Below are 22,887 nucleotides of genomic sequence, written 5' to 3'. Positions count from 1 at the left end.
CTGTTAGTCCTAGAGCCCATATGCTAACCCTGTACATAGAGGCACCAGTGGACAGCAGAATTGAATTTTAAAAGTTACCCTGGGCTCTCCAAACCCATTACGGAGGCTAATTCCAGAGTTAATAACCCAGGGCTAATTACAAAACCTAGGAGCAGCTGTGTAGTCAGCTCAGTTATTCCACCAGTGACAATGAGCACCCTGGCGCTCCGTCAAATCGCTGGGCTTTCCCCCGGGAACGAGGCCCTCTCCCCATTCACAGGGTTCCAGCGTCTGCTGCCCAGCCCAGCCAGCCCCACGATGGGCACTCTGGGGTTTCAGTGCAGGAAGGACTGCTCTGTTCACACCTCCCCAGATGGATAATGCCTATTTACATTACTTGTTGACATCTGGCTGCCTCTATCTATTCCAACTTCATTATCATCAAAGCTTGCTCCAGGGAAGGTATGAGGGGTTCTCAGGCTGGGTCCTCACTTCCGATATCTGCACAGATGTCTTCATGGGTATAAATCTGTTGGGATTGAAAAGGAGCATGTGTGTGTACACCTAGCTGGGTGGTGAACCTCAGGCGACGCTCATGTTGAGATGGGTGGGGCTTATAGTCAGTTTACCCGACAGCGTAGGAACTGTTGGTTTCACTGTGTACCCCGCTCCAGCCTATGGGCTCCCCTCAGCATCTCCAGCCATAGCTCAGGGCCCGACACTAGGTATTTCTTCCCCAGCACCCATGGCCCAGGCCTGGGCACACGGAAGGTGGCCTGTTGACTGAGGGAAGAAGGCCACAGTGCTGCCTGAGAGGCCCCAGAGTTAAACTCCTGGGACAGGGCTCAGGGCTAGGGGCCCAGTGAGAGACAGGGCAGGAGGCCGGGGGTGGGGGAGGCGGCCTGGGCTGGCTGCGGGTCTGGGCCTCTCTGGGCTCTTTGTCCAAATATGGAAGGTTTTTTTGTCTTCATTTGAGTCACGCCGGCCTAGGCCCAAGAGATCTGCTTTCCAGATACTGCAGGCAGGCAGGGCTGTGCCAGCACCGGCTGGCCTGCCCCCACCCACCTCTCCTTCCTCTGCCGGTTGCTCATCTCAGCACCCCTCCAACCTCTTGGGCCAGAGTTCTCCCCACCAGCAGGGAGCCCAGCACCCCCCTCCACTGCTCTCCAGCACCAAGAGAAAGGGTCCTGGACCCATGATGGGAGGAAACATTCATTCCCTCTGCCTGCCCTTCATCTCCTCTCACTCCTCAAGAGCCCCTCATATTCAACTGAGCCATTCAACTATTATAATATTTACTGAGCAACTGCTATGTGCTAGTTCCTGGGGCTAGGACTGTGGACTGTGAATCCAGTGGGCTCCCCATATCCAAAGCAAAGTCCACTCTCTCCTCTCTTGTGCCCATCCTGGGCATGGCACACCCCACACAAGGCAGTGAAAGCCAGGAGCATGGGTAATGTGCAAGGATTCTGGAACCAGACTGTCTGGGTTTGAACTTTATTTCTGCCACTTGGTTGGCTTTCCTAACCTGGGCAAACTATTTCCCCATGCTGTGCTTCGGTTCCTCATCGGCATAGGAATGTCAGCACCTCCCCACAGGGCGGTGTGAGGATTAAGTGAGTGAATACAAAGAAAAAGTGATCAGACCAGTGCCTGGCACACAGGAAAAGCTTTGCTACCAGTACTGTGCCTCTCCACCTCCTGATGGTGCCATATTCAGTCAGGTAATAAACCTCTTACGACTTTCCATCACTTTCCTCCTGCTCTCTCTGCTTTAGACAAGATTCACTCCTGCAGCCTTGGAGTGAGGCCAGCCTAGGTGCCAATACCACCTCTCCCCTTCTGGGATCTGGGATCCAAGCCAGGCACTTCACCTTCTCTGGGCCTCTGTGTCTAGTTCCCACCCCCCACACCCAATCGGTACTGGTTTGAGACAGTACCCTTTGTCCATCTGCCACCTCCCACCTGCCCAGGTGCTCAGGCCTGTGGCCCCCAGGGCAGAGCCCACATAGGGATGAGCATGGTGGTAGGAAGAGCTCAGAGTAGCCCGAGAATTCCCCAGGGGCAGGGCCCATCTTTCCTTCTCCTGCCTTCCCTACACCTTCCACATTATTTAATAAATGTGTTTTGATGTCGCTGTGTGCCAGGAACAGGAGGGCTTGGCATGGGTGGGGCCACCTGTCCAGAACCAAGCATTAGGTCACAGGGTGAACTGGAGCCCCACCCACAGTGCCACACCCCAGAGCCTTTTAGGTCTGTCCACCTCCAAGCAAAGAGTGGTTGCCATAGCTGTGAGTCCTGGAGTGGGGGAGGGTTCCTGACACCTGGGCTGGGATGCTGAGGGGACATGCCCTATACAGAGCCCTCTTCCGAAGACCTAGTCCTGGCCAGAGGCCTCTGTCTGGCTCTGTTGGAGGCAGGGGGATACAGAAGGTCAGAGGAGACAAGAGACAGACAGAAAGAGCAAGACCGAGAGAGGAGGGCAAGGGGAACAGAGGAGGGAAGAGAGAAGAAAGCAAGGAGCATCCAGTGAGGGAAAGGCCTGGTGTGAGTGATAGAAGGAAGAAGTAAAAGAGGAGGCAGCGGCCCTGCGCTCGCTCACAGCCCAGGCTGCGGGTCCAGGTGAGAGGTGGGGCAGGCTTGGAGAAGCGGCCTGCCCCACCCTCCTCCTCCCCCTCCAGTCTTGGGGCCAGGCCCAGAGCTATTTTTAGCGGGAACTGAATTTAGCTGTTCCCTCGGAAATTCCTCACCCTCCCCAGGCTACGCCCCCGCTGGCCTTGGGGAGAAGCCTGGAAGCTCTCCGGTCCAGGCGGCGGGAGGGGAGAGGAGGGCCCAGGAGCAGCAAGGAGCTAGAAGAGGACTTAGGCATCTGAGGAGGAAACTGAGGCTCAGATCAGGCCCCACATATGAGTTACTCCTCCCCCTATAGCCCCTGCCCTATTTTCCAGGGCGGCCTCAGGGGCTGCAGGGATGCAGAATAGCTTGTCTCAGGGTCTAAGGTACACGAATCCCGCCGATACTTTATGTTGAAATACAGGACCCCCTGCTAGCAAGACTGCCTGCCCACCTACCAGTCACTCCACCCCCAGCTCCTGAAAGCCTGTGTAGTCCAGAGCTCTCCTGGGCTCGGCTACATCTAGAATCCCCACTTCAGAGATGGGGACACTGAAGCCAAGCAACTTGTCTTAGGTCATAGCCAGTGTGGACGAAAAAGGGGTTCTATGGAAAGTAACCTCACAGGGTGATCTGATCATAAATTCCAAACCGGGCAGGCAGGTAGTCATGTCCCAGGCCTATCACTTCTGTAGTGAAAGGTTTTTAAGCCAGCCCTGTCTATTGTTCTTGTGTATCTAGGTTAACACACTTTTGAAATGTCAGTAGTAACACCCCTGAAAGGCGTAACCACCCTCAAGAGGGCATATAATCTGAACTATCCTGTAATCCAATCCCTCCTTCATTTCAAATGCATAAAAGAAACGGCAAAATTGTCATTCTCCAGAACATTTGTGATCCCGGCATATGTCCTCAGTTTGGCTCAAGTAAATGCTTATAAAAATTCTCTACAGGTTTGGATGTTTCTTACGGCAACATCAGAAAGGCATGCTGATGTCTGTCCCTGATATGCTCTCTACCCAGGCTGCTCCCAGAAGGGCTGCACTAGGGCTGTAGCCGGGACCTCTGCTCTTCTCGGCGACCGTGTGGAGATGCAGGATGCTTTCACGGGCACAGAAGGGACTGAAGTTAGACAAGAAGCATGTAGGGTACAGAGGCAGGGTCCTGCACTGGCTCAGCCCCCTCACCCTTCCAGAGATACAGGGGGGTGACTCAGATGACCCTGCATCTTGTCCCAATGCCTCACTCCCTAACTCAGACAAGGTAGGTGGGCCCCACCCCCTCCTCCAGTTTCTGATAGGGCCCCTGAGCCTAACTTTAAACAATCAGGTTTTACTTCCAAATGATCTCCCTAGTAAGTCCTTTTCTCTCCATCCCCACAGCCCTCACATCACCTGCTCCCCCCAGCTCAGGCTTCTCCCCTCCCTGCTCCCTTCAGTCCAATCACCACCCACAACCAGATCCTTTCCAACGTGCCCATCTGGCATTGCTCCTCCTAAGCTCCTAACCTCCCATGGCTCCCTACTGCCTACAGGACAAAGCCCAGGCCATTTAATTGGCACCAGAGGCCTTCCACCTGGCTCCTACACACACACAGCCTCCCCCTGTGTGCTCTGGTTAAAGACCTCCCTGGTCTCTTGACATCACACATATATTGAGACTTCTCTTTCCTGCCTGGCTCACCCCAGTTCCCTAAAATGCCAAGTGACCCACATCACCTACCCTCTCAAGAGCTAACTCCCTGTGGCCCTGTAGATCCTCAGTCCAAATGTGGGGCTGGAGCAGCGGCGAGGTGCTAGGGGCAGACTGCTGGGCCTGGTCTGCCACTGCGTGGCCTTGGGCAAGACCCCTCCTCTCACTGACCCTCAGTTGCCTCTCCAAATAATGCAGGGTGAGGGGTGGTTAGAAGACACAGCCTATTCATAAGGGTCTTTCAGTGTGGACTATCCTGGCATTGAAGGCCCGGCCTCTCTTCTGCCTCCTGCCTCCTGGTCTGCCAAGAAGTTGGAGGTCTCATCACCAGGCCCCACCTGAGAGGACAGTGAAAAACCAGGGGTGAGACCTCGGTGACAGAGGCAGCCAAGAATGATGGAGTCAGTAGGATTTTTTTGGGGGGGTGGGTCCCTTCCCGTGGTTCCGCCCCTTCCCTTCCACATCTGCTCCTTGACCTCCAGGGCCCCATCCTGGGAAAGGACTGGATGTTTGTCCAAGGGGGTTGGGGGGAGGGGTCTCAGCAGTCCCAGGAGGCCAGGCTATGGGGCTGGCTGGCAGCCAGGACCCTGGGCTTCTCTCCCTCCTGCTCCACGCTGCTAGGGAGCAGGGCCTGCTCACCCCCTGGGAACCAATAAACAGGAAACAGATACCAACCTGGCTTGCTCCCTCAGCCTGGCCCCCTCTTCACACTCTCCCTACTGCCTTCCCACTGGCCCAGGACCTGCCCCGCCTCTCCTCAGCCACAGAATCTCAGAATTAAGAAGTAATGTCTCAAATGCACAAACAAAATCGAGCAGAGGTATGACTCCTGGAAAAAAACTCAGACTCCATCTTGAAACCATGAGATTCTACACTTTGAACTGGCAATCTCAAAAGCACACACTTTGAAGTGGCCACATTCACATTTCTGAGAGCTTCTAGACCTGGGGTCATGGAATGAGGCCTCCGCAAGCATTGTCTCATTGGCCCTCACAATAACTCCTTAATGTTCCCATGTTACAGAGCAGGAAACTGAGGCTCAGGGCTGAGGTGTAATGACTTGTTAGATATCACTGAGTGACTGAGACAGAGTCACATCTGAGATGTTACCCCTTATCAGTCTGACCCCAAAGCCCACCCTGCACACCTCAGACTCCCTGCCCTGGAGGGGACTGAGCCCTGCTTCATAGGCTGGCTCCAAAGGCTCTGAGGCTCTGACACAGAGAGGGCTTTAGCTCTACTGTGCCTCCCAGGCTGGGGCTGGTCGTAACAAAAGGAGAGGGAAACTGGAGAGAGAAGCAAGGACAGTGGACGCTTGGCTGTCCACCCAACTGCCCAGGCCCTCTCCCTCTGCCCAAAGGTCCAGGATGCTGGGCCACCGAGCCTACCCAGGTATAGCCAGGACCCCACCTGCCCCCACTGTCCAGAGCTTTGGCCTCTGCTTCAAGGTCGGAAAGGGAATCTTAGAGTCAATGTCTCTCAGAATCTTAGAATCCTAACATCTTAGCATCTCAGTCATGAGGGGAGGAACTAACATCTTGAGCACTTACTATGTGCTAAGCCCTCTTGGCATTATTTCATTTACTATTATCAATAATCTTTGGTGGAGTGAGGGGATAATGCACCCATTTTATGGACTCAGAGGAGTCTGTAAATGCTTGCCCAGGGTCCTTAAGCCAGCCTGAAGGGACCTGACAGGTTCTCTGGTCCAACAGCACTAGGGTCACCAATCCTAGATAACTCCCATGGCTACTTGGAGGGAGGTTGTGGAACCCCCTCTGGGGACTCAGACACCCTGGCTCCTGGCACAGGGGCATGGGGGGCTCCTCTCCATCTGCCCTTGAGGTCCGCCTGGGACAGCCGGAAGAGACTACTCCCACCTCCTCCCTAGACCCCCACCTTCTCTCCTTACCTCGGCTGTAAACTCTCCTGCCAACTTCCCTTCTTGGGAACTGATTCATCCCAATTTTTAGTCAGCAAACCCAGGGCCAGCCACCCCTAGAAAACAAGCCTGTCTACCGGGGACCCACTGGCTCTTCTGTCCTTCTACCAGGCCAGGGCTCCGCCACCATCTGGACCCCACCAACCTCAGGGGGCTAGGACCCTTGCTGAAAGCTCCTGGCAAGCAGGGATCTCACGTCCAAGTTTTCCCGTGTGTCCCCACTGCCCAAAAAAGGGCTCAGCAATTGACTGTTCAATGAATGATGAATGACCAATGAACATGGAAGAACTGAATGCAGGATAAATGCAGTGAGCTTGAATTCATAGGCTCAGCCCACTGATGAGCACCTACCAGGAGCCCTGGATCTCAGAGGCCGACAGCCTGGCCCCTCTGCCCACCTGTGGTAGGCAGCATAATGGCCTCCAAAGATGTCCACGTCCTAATCCCCGGAACGGGTGAATATGTTACCTTACATGGCAAAAAGGGTTTTGCAGATGTGATTAAGGATTTTGAGATGGGAAGATTAACCTGGATGATCCAAGTGGGCCCAAAGTTACTACAAGGATCCTTATAAGAGGGAGGTAGAGGGTTTGGTTCAGAGTGAGAGGCTGGAAGGTGCTATGCTGCCGGCTTTAAAGATGGAGGAAGGGAACATGAACCAAGTAGTGCCAGCAGCCACCAGAAGTCAGAAAAGGCAAGGAAACTGGTTTTTCCCTAAAGCTTCCAGAAGGAATGCAGTCCTGCTAACACCTTAATTTCAGCCGGTGAAACCCATTTCTGACCTTCAGAACTGTAAGGTAACATTTGTATTGTTTTAAGCCACTAAACGTATAGTAATCTGCTACAGTAGCAATAGGAAACGAATACACCACCCATCTGCCAGACTAAACCTTGGAATCAGGCTCATGTCCCTCCGACCCCAGGTACCTCTGTAGACTTCCCTCTCACTCTCTCCCTGCCCAGGGGGAGTCTCAGAGCCCTGTGACTTTCCCAAGCCCCAGAGGAAATTTTAACTTACTGACAACAGCAGCATCACCACTTTTAGGGATAGGCACCCGTCAGAGTGAGCCCCACAACCCCCCACAAGACAGAGAGGCCCCATCTGTGTATGTGTGTTAGCGGGGAGCCTAGAGCAGCAGCTAGTGGTAGAGGTAAGTGCTCTGGGAGCCAGACAGCTCTGGGAGATTTTAACCTGGTGCCCAAGAGCATGGAATCTGTGGCTCTGAGAAGAGGGACTTATTTAAGGCCACACAGCAGGAAAAAAGGGGACAGCCCAGACCTCCTGACTCTAGTGCAGACCTCCATGTGCTGTATACCAGGTCATCCCTCGTTACCCCACAGCTACTGGAGGGGGGCCATGGACACCCCCTACTGGGGGCTCAGACGCCCTGGCTGGGGCCTAGGCCTCTGCATGTCATGAGCTGGAGCTCACCACTGCCTAGGGCCCAGCAACCTGGCAGTCTTTGCCTCTGTCCACCCCCTGGAATGCCCCAGAGGCCTGGGGGTGGGAGTGGAAGGGAGGCGAAGGGGGAGCTCCCATGGGGGTGGGGAACATCGACTTCAATAAACTCCTACTTCCCAGGGGACCCAGAGCCCCTGTTTCAGGGCCTGCCAGCAAGGCGCCAGGCTGCCTGGGCACACTTCCCAATAAGTATGCGAGCCTTTCTGGGAAACATGGGCTCCCTCTTCCCCCACCCTACCACCACCATCCCTGCCAACTCTGCTCAGTAGGAACTCTGTGGGGCTGATGTATGGCCTGGGTGTCAGGACACCTGGGGCCAAATCCCATACTTCAGCCATAGGGCCTTGGGCAACCTCTGCCCACTTCGGCCCTGCTTCTTCATATGTATATTGGGGCCATGGCAATGCCCACCTAGCTAGAGAACCAGGTGGGAGGAAAAGGGCTACCTTGGGGTAGCATGAGCTCTCTGTCCCAGGAGACATGCAAGCTGGAGCTAACAGGTGTCACAGTGCCTGCAGAGGAGACACCAATGGGATAGGGCACTGTCGCCATCCTCACTGGGGCCCTGTGGCAGCTCCACCCTCCTAGCCTTCCCCCACTGCAGGGGGAGGCCAGTGCAGCATACAGCCTTGGTCTGCCATGGGGGCTCTGTCAATCTCCACCTCCCCACCCTAAGGGACCCCCTCACACACTGCCCAGCCACAGAAGCCGCAGTAGCTACATGTTCACCTTAAATGCTAGAGTCAGGCCCTTGAAAAGCCCTCTGGGCTGCAGCATCACCCGACCACCTCTAGCCCTAGCCCAAGCCTCCACTAGCTCTTGCCCAGGTTATTCCAGTGGCCTCCTGACTGGCCTCCATGCTTCCACCTTAGATGGACCTCTGCAATCTACCCCCACAACCAGGGCAGACCTATGAACGCCTAAGTCAGATCAGGCCACTGCTGTACTCAGAACTGTCCAACCGTGCCTCAAGTAAATACCAAAGACCTCTCATCGGCCTATGAGAGCTGCCTTGTCTGGCCCCAACCCATTTCCACCCTCCTTTACTTCTCTGACCTCATCTTCTACTTTGCTCCATCCACACAGTCCTCTTGACAATTTCTCAAACACACCGGTACCTCAGGGCCTTTGCACTTGCCGTTCTCTGCCCAGAATGCCCTACCCTCACCTCCAGACAGTTACCTGGCTTGCTCCCTCACTTCCTCCAAGCTTCTACACTAATCTCTCCTCCTCAGAGAGGCCTTCCCAGACCTCTCAACCTAAAATAGCACCCCTTCCCTGTCATTCTCTACTCCCTTATCTTGCTTTGTTTTGCTCCCCAGCCCCTACCTCTCCTTGACTCATAATATATCCATTTATAGACAAGTCTCCTCACTAGTCTGGAAGCTCCATGAGGCCAGGATTTTGTTTTGTTTGCTGCTGTATTCCCAGGTCCTAGAAGAGAGCCAGACATTTCTAGGGGCTCAGTAAGTATCTGTTAAATAGATTGCATGCATTGCCTTATCAAGGGTCACCCAAGTCTCTGAAACAAACTCCAACTGCACACAATCTGCCATGTTCTTTCCCATATCCTAGCCTCTGCTCATGCAGTGCCCTCCTGCTGGAATCCCCCCCCTCTCTTCAGTTTTCAAGGCCAAGTTCCAGGCAGAGACTCCTCCAGGAAGCCTCCCCTGCCAGCCAGGGGGCCAGTCCCAGCCCCTTCAGTCTGCTTCTAGATTCTAAAAGCTCTGAGTGTTTTGGCTCCCCAGTAAGCCTGGGGTGCCTCCTCCAGCTGTGGGGTGACAAGTGTAGCCTGAGAGATCACAGATAGGAGAGAGGAAGGCAGGAGGGGCAAGTCCCTACACTGAGATGGGGGTTGGTGACAGGATTAGCAGCAGACTGCCAGCCTCCCAAATCCAGCTGGTCCTGGAAATGTGGGGCTGGAAAATATGTCAGACTCAACTCTGGTCCACCCTCCAACTAACTCTTCCCTGCCTGGTGAGGGGGTACCGATTCCTGGGCCACAGTGCCCCCACTAGCCCGAGGCCCTTAGAAAGGAATGGGGGGCAGGGAATAAACAGAGGAAAGGGACAGCCCTCTGCCTGTCCTCCCCCTTCCCACCCTCCTCCTGCTGGGTGAAAAGACATTTAATTATAGATATTTGGTACGGCTCAGAATTCCAAATGTCCTAATAGCCTCCCCTCCCAGAGCAAGTTTCCATGGGAAAATCATAGCAAAGAGCCAAGGAGTGAAAGGAGAACCCTCACCCCCATAGGTTCCCTGCCAAGGGGAGACAAGAAAGAAAAAAAGGTGACAAGAGCTGCAGCCCAGTCCTTCCTCCGCAAGGCAGGGAGCTGGCTGGGCAAGCTGGGGGGATGGGGGCCATGTCTGCTGGCGCAGGGGTGGGGGGCAAGGCCAGGGTCCTGGTGCCTGAGCCTGGCTCTGCCCTGCCTTACTTACTTGTGTGACCTCAGACTCAGCATTCTCCTTTCTGCGTCTCAGTTATTCTCTCCCCAACCCCAGGCCCCAGTGAATTAAATAAACACCATGAAAGTGTTCAGGCTGTTAGGGGTGTGCAGGTGATGCCCCCATCTGCCCCTCAACCCTCAGATAGCAGGCCAATCCCACCGAGAAACAGAGACCCCTCGGGCCCCTTCACCTCTAGGTCACGGATGTTCTAAGATTCGGAGGGAATCTAACAGTCTGCAATTCTAAGAATTCAGCACTGTAAGAGTCCCACAGCTTTCACATTCGAAGAATGAAACATTCAGAGTGTCTGGCATATAAAAAGCACTTAATAAATATTAGCCACGGTTACTGCTATTCCAATATGAGTAAGTTCTGTGAGTCCATCTATCTGATTCTGAGACACAAGTCACTTCCTGTTTCTGGGCAACTGGTTGTCGTATCTGTCAAATGGGTGTCAGGTATCTGAGGGCATCAGGTTGGACCACAAAGTCTGTACTTTAAGGTCAGGGTGGGGGAAGCCCTAGAGTGAAAAGTCATCAGCCAGGCTATTGTGGGCCTAAGTGGAAATGCCAAGGGGCGTGGGAGGGGCAGAGCAAGGAGGCGCTCACAGCTTTGCCTCCTCCCTGCAGTACATAGGCAAGCAGGTATCCACAGAATAAAGCCACCGTTATTAGTTATCCTTCATTCCCTGGACTCTGTTCCTTACAGCTGTTGCATAGACTGCCTTTCCATTCCCTCCAGCCACACCCCAACTCCTCCTGTTTTCATTGACCACCCTGCAGGCTGAGTCCTTCCTGTAAAGCTTAAAGACCAGGCAGTCTAACCTCCCACTGTACAGATAGTAAAACTGAGGCTCAAGATGACTCTGCCCACATCTCAGAGTGGGTCAGGGGCTGAGCCAGGCCTGATACCCAGGCCTCCTGCTCCCAATAACGGGCATAACACCACGTGGAGGGCAAATATGGACTTGGCTGGGAGAGACCTGACTTTGAGGGACTCCTTGCAGCCTGGGGTCAGGTCAGGGGTCCCTGCTGCCCCCAGGGCTGCTCCTAGCTGGGTTCATTGGTTTCTGCCCCATCAGCGAAGTGTGACGGCCTCTTCTCTTCCCTTCTTATTCTGGAGCCCACACCACACCATCACCACCCACTGCTCAAGGAGCGTGACTAGAGCCCCAGCTGAAACAAGGGAACATTGTCTTCTCCATAGAGGCCAACAGGAGGGGGTAGACAGCTGCTCCCCAACTTCCTGGAGCCAGAAAGAAGGGGACAGCAGGAGGGATTCAGGCTAGCAGATGAGAGAACTTCCAGGCTTTATGAGGGGGTGGGGAATTAGGGGATGGTGAATCTCTTTTGAGCGGATTCAAGTCCACCACTTTATACAGAGGCAGTAAGGGACCAGTCCTGTGCTCAGAAACCAGTAGGGGGCAGGGACGAGGGGCCAGGCTAGTCACAAGAAGCAGCTGAGGCAGTAAAGCCTGTTTTTTCCCCCCTCTCTCCTGCCCCGAGAGAGGGAGTGATTACACCAGCCAGTTACTATGCAAGAGCCTTCTAGGCAGACACCATTACCCCCATTTTACAGACAGGGAATGGTGAGGCACAGAGCAGGGATGTGACTGATCCTAGGCCACACGAGGATCTGGAGCTGAGACTCAAACCCTGCTTGGCTATCATAGACTCACTAGTTCTCTCCCCTAAGGAGAAAGAAGGGACACCAAGCTGGGTCTGGAAAGGTGGGAGGACTGGAGTGAGCAAAGGCTTGGAGGCTGGAGAGAGCCTCTGTTGAGGGCAGGGAGAAACTTGTGTTATGGGCAGATATGTCCCACCTCATAGCCCCCTGGGGTCTTCTCCCCGAAGTCAGGAGGCACAGGGGGAGAATGTGACGGGAGGTAGGCCAGGAGCCAATTCTGCAAAACTTCCCACCTCCTCACTGGGTCTCAATGCTTCTTCTTAGGAGCAGCCCCCACTCCCTAGTCTCCCTGAGTCCCTTGGTTCACCCCTGCCCTCTCCCCTAATTTAGCCTTTAAGGCTCCCACAGGAGATAATTATATGGGAAAGGCAGCTGAGGAGGAGCCCCTGGCAAGAGCTGGCTCTGCTCTCACCCTCCCCCACCTCCATGTTCCAAAAACAACAGGCACTGGAGTTAGGGACACCTGAGCTGCCCTACCAGGCTCTCAGAAGGAAGGATAGGCACCAAATTTCTCCTCTCTCCACTCCCTGCCTGCTGACTCTGCAGCCTCTCTGAGAGACACTAGAGACAAGGAGAGAAAAACAGAGAATTCAGAAGGGCCATGAGAGTGATAGAAACGGAGAGTGACCAAATTAGTCCAAGTTTTGGGTTTCCAGGCTCCTCACTCAGGCAGGGAACGCAGTGGGAGTGCAGGCCACGGTTAAAATAACCCCAGGCCATCCCTGCACTAGACCTAGAACCCAGAGCTTGGAATCTAGCTTCCAGATGCCGGATGCCAAGATGTCAAGCCGCCTAGGACCTATCTGAACCCATAGCCGAAACTCCAAGGACGGCTGAAGCCAGAACCAGAAGTGGAGGCCTCAGGAAGAGAGTCTCCAGGGCCTGGGGTCTGGCAGAGGAAGGGGGAAGCATCTCCAGTCACCAGGAAGGGAGAAGATGCAAGTTGCAGGATGGGGGACCAGTGTCCCCACCCTGACCCACAGAGGCAAACCTGGCTGTGGGGGCCAGAACCACTCCCAACCTCTCATGGCCGCTGTCTGCTGAGCTCCAGCAGACCCCTCCCTGACTCTGCCCTCCCCAGAGGCCCCCATTTTAATCAGAAGAGGCTCCGGCAGACCTTAGGCCCCCAACTCCAATCTGCAGACTCCCCCCAATTTGTGCAGCACCACCTTGTCCACAACCCACCTGATTTTACAATGGAGAGATTGAGTCACAGGGAAAGGCCAGAGCCACCAAATATTTTATAGACCCCTTTCCACTACTCCGTAAACGCCTTGTACCTCTCCAATTTTCCCAGGCCCAGGGACAGACCTACATTTTGATCTGCCACAGGAAAGACACATGAGGAAGGGCAAACCCATGTCAACTGTGGGCCCCCAAGCCCAAACATCCCACCAGGCGTCTGGCCAATAGGGCAGTCTCTTGAGAGAGTTCCATCACTCCCCCATCCCCTTGTGTATTTAAAATAAAGAACCAGATAGAAATCTCTAAAACCAGTCCCTGAGAAATAGCTAAAGAAGGAGATTAGAACCCTGTGTAATTATCACCCAGAATGCCTTGGAGCAGGTTAACAACCTTTGACTTAGCAGAAGCCTGAAGCCCCTGGGGCCTGAAAAGATAGGAGCCCTGTGTCATTAACACTCTTAAAACTGCCTGGGCACTTCCCGGACCAGAGACGCACTCTCAGACCTGGGTACCTGCCCAATGAGCACTCTCAAAAGGCTTCTGCAGAAGTCAGTGCCCATGGCCCTCCCTCAGCCCCACCCGAAAGGCCCCCCACAAAGGACTCACCACCTGTGGCTTGCTGCAGCACTTGCTGGCTGGAGCAGGCTCATCTGGAGCCCTAGCTGCCTCAGGGGGCTTGGCCTCAGCAGAGGGCGGTGTAACCACTGGAGTCAAGCAGGGCATATCCACTGGCACTGGGGCTGGCACCTCGCCAGAGTGGAGGGTCAGCATGTACTGCTTAGTGACGTCCTCAAGTGATGGTGCCTGCAATGTGGGGTGGGCTCGGGCAGGGAAGCCCGGCACAGCTACAGGGGGGCCAACAGAAGTCGGTGGCTCAGGCACCACAATAGGAGTGAAGGTAGCAGGCACACTGGCATGGCGAACATGTCTGGAGGAAGGTCGGGCCTGAGTCTGGTCCTGATTGCCCTCCTCTCTCTGCAGCTCTTGATGACTACTCCGGGCTGGGCGCTTCTTGGAACCACGGCGGATGAGCCGTGGGGACAGAACATTAGCCAGTTTAGCGTCAAGGGGGAAGTCACAGTGGGCACTGGGGGAGGCAGGCAGGGCCTTAGGTAGGGCCCTCTCAGACTGTGCTCGGCCCCTGGCAGGACTGGGCTCTTCTGGTTCTGCCCGCCGCTCTGCAAGGATAGGCTCACTGCTGGATGGCGGCAGTACGGGCTCAACCTCTCGGATGGGCTCCCCTCCAGGGCCCTCAAATCCAGGCCCTGCCAGCTCCCCGCGGCGGCTGGGGTCACTCAGAGATTTCTTCTTGGGGGCTTTGCCAGCAACCCTGTCGTCCACCACACGCCCCAAGGCACCAGGACCCTGAACAATGCTCTGCATGACTTCTTGGTACCCCTTGCTCTCTTCACTGCCCACAGACCAGTCACTGTGGCCGCTGGTCAAGCCCTCGTCCACCGTTGGAGCTGCCGGAAGCCCTGTTTTGGGACTCAGTGAGCCCAGGAGGTTGCTATCCATGGAGAACCCAGAGGGCTCCTCAGAGGCGGCAGCTCGGTGGCGCTGTGGAATTGGGTCACTCAAAGACCGGTAGGCCTCACCTGCCTCCCCATTGCTCAGTTCAGTCCCACCAGGGCCTGAAGGTGGGACTTTGCGTCTCCTGCGGAGGGCACCTGGTGTGAGAGGGCTATCAGGGGACACCAGGGACCACCCTCCCAGACTGTCTTCAGCCCCAGGGAGTTGGTTGGTCTGCGCCGAAGATGAGTTAAGGGGTCTCCACACCCCTGTGGTACCCAGGTTGCAAAAGGCTGAAACAGAAGGCTCGGGGTCCGCCCCAATGCCCTCATCTGTCAGGCTGGACTCCGGGCCGGAGAGCTCCTCCTGGGACCGCTGCCCTCGGGTCATGTCCCCTGCCCAGTCAGGGCTTCCATCATCCTGCTGGGCACCCATGCGCTGGATCTTCTCAAAAACCTGACGGGCCTCTTGTACATACTGATCCTGGACAACATGAGGCAGTGGATCCTCCTCGGCACCTGGGCCTGCCAGCAGGAGCTCAGAGGAGCTGGGCTTCAGGGCACCGATGCGTGGTAGCTGGCGGGGCATGGGCTTCTCAGAGCAGGTAAATGACTTTGCCCTCCGCAGGGTGGCAGTCAAGTCCTTGAGTGTGGGGCGGGTGCCAGGTGCTGCTGGGGCTGAGGGGGCCATGGGCTCAAGTTGCCCCACCAGGCCACCTGCTGATGGTGAGTTTCTGCCATCTAAGGGGGCGCTCCCAAGGTCCCCAGGGCGTCCACCAGGTTTTCGGACCCTCAACTCTGAAAAGTCTGAGCGCAGGAAACTGAGCAATGTCAGGGTCTCCGAGGCAATGTCTGGATTTGATAGGGACTTCCGCTGCCGGCTCTTATCCAATTCCGATCCTCCATCTCTCAATGACCTCGTGGTGCCCACAGGTCCCTTGCCGCGGGTTCGAGCCTGGGGCCTTAGGAAGAGCCCTTCTCCAGGTCCAAAGCTAGGGGATCGATACACACCCCAGCTCCCAGAGCTCCGGCTAGCCCACAGGTCCTCATCCTTGAGGGTCTCCGTACTGGAATAACGGCTACTACCACGGGAGCCTGATGGGCTGGCCAGGTAAGCAGGAAAGCTTACCTTGGCCACGCGGAAAGCTCCCCCTACAGTGTCTGACGAGGGCCGAAGTCCCTCCTGGGGTCCTGGCACAAAGGGAGGCGAGCCAGTACCCCACTCCTGGTGTCCTTCCTCGCTAGGGGCTGTAGGAGATGTTGGGAGCTCCGGGCTCCTGGCTCCCCCAGCCGAGTCCATGCTGCCCAGATTTAACCCATAACTGTCTGACCTGCAGCCCTTATCCAAGAGGGAGCTTCCTGGCGTGGGCCCCGAGCTCCCTCCACAGCAGTGGCCGCCCTCACCGTCTTGGTCCTCTTCACTGCCCGAGGAGAGGCCGCCGTGGTAGGCCGGGCTCTGCGCCCCGGGCGGCGGTGGCGGCGGGCCCTCCTCTTCCTCCTCGCTGGAGCTGGCAACCCGGCTGCGGCTGACAGGATAGGAGGCGACGGAGGAGGAGGAGGAGCAGGAGGCCCTGGCCCCAGCCTGCGGTTGGGAGAAGCTATGCCAAGAATGTAAACCATCCGCCGGACGCTGCGCCCGCTCCTGTTGCTGCTGCTGCCGCCGCCTCCTCCCCTCGGTCCCTGGGCCAGGCAGCGGCCGCGCCGAACGCAGGCCCGCCAGAGGGAAGCATGTCCGAGGAGGTGGCGTCGGAGGCTGCCGGGGCTCCCGGGCCGGGGGCTCCCACGCGGTACCATCGGGGCTGGGCGTTCCGGAGGCCTCAGAGTCGGCACTGGGCCGCCTGTAGCCAGGGCCACCGAAGAGCTTGCGCATCTCGGTGACGCTGGGCCAGGCCCCACGCGCGGCGCCCTCCGCCGCTTCTTCCGCGGCCCCGGGGGAGACGCCCCCGTCCCGGGGCCCAGTGGAGTCGTCGTCCGGACGCGGCGCGTCGAAGCGCCGGGAGAGTTGGCGCACCGACGGCGAGAGGCTTCGGAGCGGGCGCGGCTGCGCGGGGGCGGCTGGGGGCCCCGACGCCAGCTTGGACACGCGCCGGGTGGGTTGGCCCGGGACGGCCGCGGCCGGTCGGCACGAGGCGCGGCGCCGCAGCCCGGAGATGTCCGCGGCCCCCTCCCTCGGCCCGGGACCGCCGCTCCAACGCTCCAGCAGCTTAAACGAGACGCTGCGATACAGCGGGGGCCGGGGCGCCCCGTCCGCCATGGTGGCGGCTCTCACTCCGGGGGGGCTGGCCTCGGGAAGCCGCGGCCAACCCCCCCTTTGCCCCCTCCCCGAAGGAGCTCAGCGGCGGGGATCCGAAGGCCTGGGTCCTGCAGCCGCAGTGCGAGGGGATTTGCGGGGAGAAGATGAGACCCGAGCAGAGCTTTATCTGCTGCGGCTCAAGTTTCTGCGGCCGCGGGCAGCATCGGCTCCATCCCGCGCGGCCCCTCCCGTCTCAGCGCCGACCCCCGGACCTGGCCCCAGCCTCGGCCAGTGCGACCCGGAGCATTGCGCGTTGCCGGGCCCGGTCCGGATCCCTTCCTCGGCTCTGTGCCCGCCAGCCGGCCTGCCTACCTCCCTTCGCGCTCTCGCTCCAGCTTCCCGCTCCCTCCCTCTGGGCTGCTAGCTCCTTGCTCCCTTTTGTTGCAAATAAACTTTGTGGCAGAGGAAAGGGGGCGGGGGGCGGGGCCTCAAGCCCAAAAGAGGGGGTGGGCTCCCCGCGCGCGCTAGGCTGGGAATCGGGAGTAGGGGGGAGGGAACCAGGGAGGAGCCGAAGGAGAAACAAGACTGTGCGCAAGCGGACCGATGCGACCCTCAGGGCCCAAGCTGTCCCTCCCCAAGGACTTGCACTGACACACGCAAGATCTGAGTGTGGTCTACTCCGCGGAGATACAGCCCGGGCGGCGTACCCACTGCGGTTCAGCCGGAAACTTCTGCTAAGGGGACCAACATGGCAACCTCGGACCCACAAACTTGTACACACCGACACACTCAGGTACACGACTCTCCCAGCACGGAAAGGGGCAAGGCTCGCCGCCAGGGGGAGCAGTAGGCTCCGCGGGAGGACTCCGGCTCTGGCTACTCCCTGCCCCGCCCCTTCACCCCGCCCAGGCCACGCCCTTTACTCGGCCTTCCGAGACGAATCCCGCTGTAACTTCGACAGGATCCAGCCCCTCGCGCCCCCAAACGCCCCCCTAACTTCTGTGGTGTGCCAGCCCCGATGGTCCCCCAAATCCGTCCCACACCGCTCCAGGCGCCCCACCCTTTGTGACCACGCCCACTCTTGTTTCCAGCTGCGGGCCCTGCGCTGGTTTCCCTCGTTCCCCGGCGCTCTGGGGTACGTGGCTCTTGCGCCCTCTACCGGCCGGATTTGCCCCCCCCACACACACACACACAGCCCCCCGGAACCCTGGACAGGTAAAACAGCATCCACCACCAAAAAACCGGAGGGTTGGGAAGACATCACTTCCTTTCAATCGTTTCCTAGTCCCTTCAGGAGCCGTTTTAAAACTAATCCCTTCATAAAAGCACACTGCCCCTCCTTCGGCCTCACATAGAAAAGGAGCTTCGACAGAACACCTTCGACTTACCACTGCTGAACCTACACTCCTACCTACGGTTGCTCCACCCACCTGACAGGGAAGGTGTGGGTCGCTTCTCTGGCTTCTAGCTGACCTAGCCCTTGAATTCCCCGCCCACCTCTGCCCTGGGTCGGGCAAGTCTCGCAGAGAACCGGATGCTGGGGAGTTCCCCTCCCCCCACATGCCTCTGCTTGGTCCCATTCATCCTCCCCCACCCAGCTTAAATGCAGGAGGGCTCCTCTACATTTGAATTATCGAATGTAGATATAGGGAATTTATGGAGTGCCTTGGATGTATGGACAATATTATTTCATTTATTTTATTTAGTCTTCCAACCACCCTTGGTACGAAGGTAGAAATTACTGCCCCTTCTATGGGTCTTGAAGGAGAAGTAGCTTTGACCAGTGTCCAAGTCAGGAAATAGCAGCTCCAGCTATGACTCAAATTCAGATTTCAGGAGCTTCAAACACCATGGTCCTCCAGACAGCCTTCCCTGGTCCCAGATTCCCAATGAAGAAGGGGGTTCTTTTTCTTTTGAGACCCCAGCAGTCTCCTCCTCCTTGAACCTGGGCTCATCCTCCCCAAGAACAGAGGATCCTTCTGGTCCCCTCTGCCCAAGAGAGAGGACTGTGGCCGGGCCCAACTAAGATGGGAGGCTTTGGGAGCTGGAGGTCCTGGTCCAGATGAAAGGGGCAGGGATGGGCTTAGGGCAGCATGGTAGACAGACACTCAGGGGCTGCCTGACTATCCCATGGGAGAGGGAGGACTCAGCCAGCACCCTGAGCTTGCTTGCTATTTCCCTTGAGTTGTGGGAAATGACTGCAGGGAGAAAGCTCTTCCTTTCTAAGACCAGCTTCCTGTAAGTCCCTCACCTTAACTCTGTCTCAGTTCTGCCTCAAAGGGGCTAGCATATCTCTTTCTTCACTGGGAAATTGATGGCAAGGAGGAGAGTCCTGCCTTGCCTAGTGCCTCTCTGTCCTTGCCTTGCTGTGTGACCTTGGATAAATCCCTGCACTTCCCTGGGCCTCAGCTGCCTCATCTGAAAAGTGAGGAGTGGGTCTAGGCTTCCCCAAAGGTGCCTCTCTCTGACTCTATTTGAAGTCAGACTCTTGTCTCCTCTAGAGTTTTCTTTCTACTCTTTTGGGGCAGTTTTAGTATGGTAGGGGGACCCTCGTCTACCCAGGAGTTACTGTTCTCTCATAATGATGTCCCTACCATCTGAAATTTGTACTTTTCCAAACTCTTTCATGCCCTGTCATATTCTGTCTTCCAGTCACTTCTGGGATAGAGGCTCTTTTTCCCATATCATAGATGGGCAAGCTGATGGAGAGGAGTGGAGACTCAGATCACAGGCTCCCAGCAGCTTGCAGCTTGGCTGTGAGGTGAGCTAGGTGGGGGCTTTGAATCAGTGATCCTCTTGGTGGGGAGAGAGGGTTTTTAAGGATCTAAGCTGGGCCTCCTCCCAATGGGAAGCTCACCCACTCAGAGAGGCTTGGCTGCTTGCAGCACCTCATGAGTCCCCCCACCCCCAGCCGCTTCTGATTCAGAATGAGACAAAGTCATCTTCCTGGCACAGAGGGACCTGGGTGTTTTTAGCCCTTAAAAGACTCATGTAGATATAGACTCATCTAGGAGGCGGCTGGGAGCACTGGGTGCCAGGGTGGAAAGAGGGACACTGTGCTGGGAGTCGAGAGCTGGGCTGATGCAGGTACCCTTACAGATACGCTGGGTGACCCTAGCAGGTCGCTCTCTTCCTTTGGGCCTCAGACTCCTCACCTATGAAAGGGGAGTGAAAACAATAACTCATCTACCCAGTGAGTTGTGGTGACTCAGAGAGATCAGGTCTCTAGAATCCCTTTGAGAAATAAAGATGGGAAGGTTGTGATGGTCAGTCACGGCCAGTGATGGGCCTTGAAAGTGATGGGAGAAAGATGAGGAGTGACAGGACCCCAAGAAGCAGTGAGCTCCAGAAAGGAAATCTAGCTCCTGACTCCATTCCAGAGTCAAATAGAGAGTAACCTGAGGTTGTCCTGTCCCTTTCCTGTATAATTAGACCTCAAGTGCACAGAAATGGATTATTTATAACCTTTTGTGCATGATACATTCTCACCAGTTATTTAATTGGCTCCCACCAAAACCCAACATGAAACAGCTAGGACCTTACAATGTCCTACATGTCATTATATAGTTCCCCCACCATCTATTCTCCTGCTACCCCACCACCCAAGGTAACTATTACCTCCTGTGTTCAGCATTCCTTTGCTTTCCTTCTTATATAGTTTTATTGCATCTGTGTATTTCTTTACATTATATATTTTCTTTTTAGTTTTTAAGTTTAAAAAGGGGGCATCTTACTGTATATACTTTTTTTGGCATTTCTTTTTACTGAATATTATACTGCTAAGGTTTATCTACATTGTTGCATGTTGGTATTGTGCATTCTGGCTATGTGCAATATTCCAATATGTGAATCTTGCACAGGGTATTTATCCACTCTCTTGTGGATGGGCATTTGGGTGTTTCCAGGTGTTTGCTCTTGTGAACAGAGCTGCTCTGAGCATTGTGCGCACTCCAGGTGCACATGTGCAGAAGTGCTCTGGACAACGGACCAGGGGACTACTCAATGTGAGGAGGCATTGTCAAGATAGAATTGAATATCTGTTCTATGATTTTTTTAATAATCTGTGTTTCCTTTTCTGTGAGGTGCCTCTTTGTACCTCTTGCCCATTCTTCTATTGGGTTATAATACCTTTTTGTAATTTATGAAAGTTCTGCCCTAACTTTGCCATACTCAATACCCCTGGTGGCTTAGGGAGGGTTGGTAGTATTATCACTATTCTATAGGTAAAGAAACAGAGGCTCAGAGAAATGAAGGGGCTTGTTCAAAGTCAGTAACAGCCCTTCTGTCCAGAGCTAACGCCTTCTGAGGGCCTAAGCTAAGAAACTTTCTCTGCCCCTCAAGCTGGGTCAGGGACTCCGTGGTCCCCAACATCTCAACTATTCCATGAGCTTATTTGTCTCTCTAGTGAGACCTTCCTTACCCCTGGCTCTCCTTATGTTTTTCTAAACTCTTCTCCCTGGCTGTAATGAGCCAGGTGTGTATGTGTTTATTTCATTATTGCCATTTTCTTCATCAAACTAGGAGCTCCCTGAGGAGCAGCCCAGCATGGTGGCTGGCATATAGTAGGTGCACAATACATGTTGTTTACTGGATGAGCTGTCTGTTTCCTTGTCTATACCACCACCCTCAGATTCTTTCTGAGGGTATGGTCTGGGTCTGAACTGCCTCTGTGTTTCCATCACCATCTCTGAGGAGCACAGAGAATGTTTGTTGAATAAATGAATGAGGGAGGGAGAAGGCAGCTGCATCCATTGCTAGGACAGATCCAGTGCCTCTGGGCCTTTTCTGCTGTGAATGGAAATCTCCTGAAGACAAGCCCTAGTTCCCAGCTCTCTGGCTCCCCCATCCTTGGCCCTGCCTCCTAGGTCCCTGTCCTCAACAGCAAATAGCCAACACTGGCAGGTCTCCTGTCCTGAAGGGCCTTCCTTGGGCCTGGCCTTCCTCAGAACCTTCCTCTCTTTACTTCTCCACCCATCACCTTCACTTCCTCCCCTCCAGCCCCTCCTTCCCTCACCCAGCTCCACTGCACCCTCATGTCACCATTGTTCAGAGACCCCTCAGACTTCAACCTCCACCTCACTGGCTCCCTAATATTAGAGTTCCAGGACTCTAGCCAGGCCCCCCTTCTTCTCACTCTCCCTCAGGAAGCCCATCCACCCCCTTAGATTTAAGCCAAAAGTGAGGTGACCATGCCCCAGGCTTTGCACCATTTCCATAAAGCCTTTCGGGATATCTCTAGACCTTGTTGACTCCTAGCTCCCATGTAGGTGGAGGTCTCCACCCCAGTTTAGGACACTGCCTGGCTTCTATCTAGGTCTACCATCAGGATAGAACCCGAGTAAAGGGATTCGTTTTGGCTGTAGATAATAAAGGCCCCCAAAAGTAGTGGCTTAAAAAAGATAGACACTTTTATCTCTCATGTAAAAATCCAGATTTAAGTGTCTCCAAACTGGAATGGTCGGAGACCCAAGCTGCTTCCAGCTTTTTGCTCTACCAGCCACCGAAGGCATCCTTGCCCTTGTGGTCCAAGATGGTGCTCCAGCTGTCACATCCACATTGTAAGTGACAAGAAGGGGGGGGCGGGGCGGGGCGGGGTTGGGGCACAAAGAACACATCGCCCATTCCCACATTAAACTGCGTTAGAGCACTTTGCTTATATCCCATTCAGCCAGGAGTAAATTACCTGACCATACCTAGCTGCAAGAGAGGCTGGGGAAAGGAGTTTTCATCCTAGGAGGCCATGTGTCCAGCTAAAAGAGAGTTGATATTGTGCTTGGCACTTAGCTGACTCTGTCACAACTTCCTACGAGTCCCCAGTCACTGGGACTGAGTGGGGCAGGTAGGCACTTGGAAGGAAAGTGAAGAAAGGGGAGGGAAGGGAAGGAGGGTGAGGCAGGGGGGATCTAGTATCTGGTTTGGAGAAAGGCCGTATGACCTTGACAAGTCAGTTCCCACATCTGGGCCTCAGTTTCCCCATCTATACTAGGAGGTATTATAAGGATTAAATGAGAAGATTTGTGTTCAGCACATTGTGTGGTTCCCGGAACCCTCAGAGCCTAGCAACTGATCAATGCTGTCCTTGTTGTGGCTCCCCAGTGCTTCCCTTCCTCTCTAGCCCTGCCAGCTCCTCAGCCTC

The 22,887-nt window shown here is 55.5% G+C and overlaps 1 protein-coding gene across 1 annotated transcript in view; it reads right to left on the bottom strand.

Moving 5' to 3' along the window:
• The window catches only part of ARHGEF17 (Rho guanine nucleotide exchange factor 17), a 90,207-nt gene extending 73,009 nt beyond the window's left edge, over positions 1 to 17,198 (bottom strand). The window contains exon 1 of the mRNA XM_019649324.1: positions 13,614 to 17,198. Coding sequence (XP_019504869.1) covers positions 13,614 to 16,772 — 3,159 coding nt within the window. The 5' untranslated portion in view covers positions 16,773 to 17,198. The remainder of the gene's footprint in view (positions 1 to 13,613) is intronic.
• Positions 17,199 to 22,887: the final 5,689 nt, after the last annotated feature.

This window comes from Hipposideros armiger, unplaced genomic scaffold, assembly GCF_001890085.2.
Source record: "Hipposideros armiger isolate ML-2016 unplaced genomic scaffold, ASM189008v1 scaffold_132, whole genome shotgun sequence".
Taxonomy (NCBI): domain Eukaryota; kingdom Metazoa; phylum Chordata; class Mammalia; order Chiroptera; family Hipposideridae; genus Hipposideros; species Hipposideros armiger.
The sequence above is the reverse complement of the archived record's forward strand: the minus strand, read 5'-3'. Positions and strand labels throughout refer to the sequence as shown.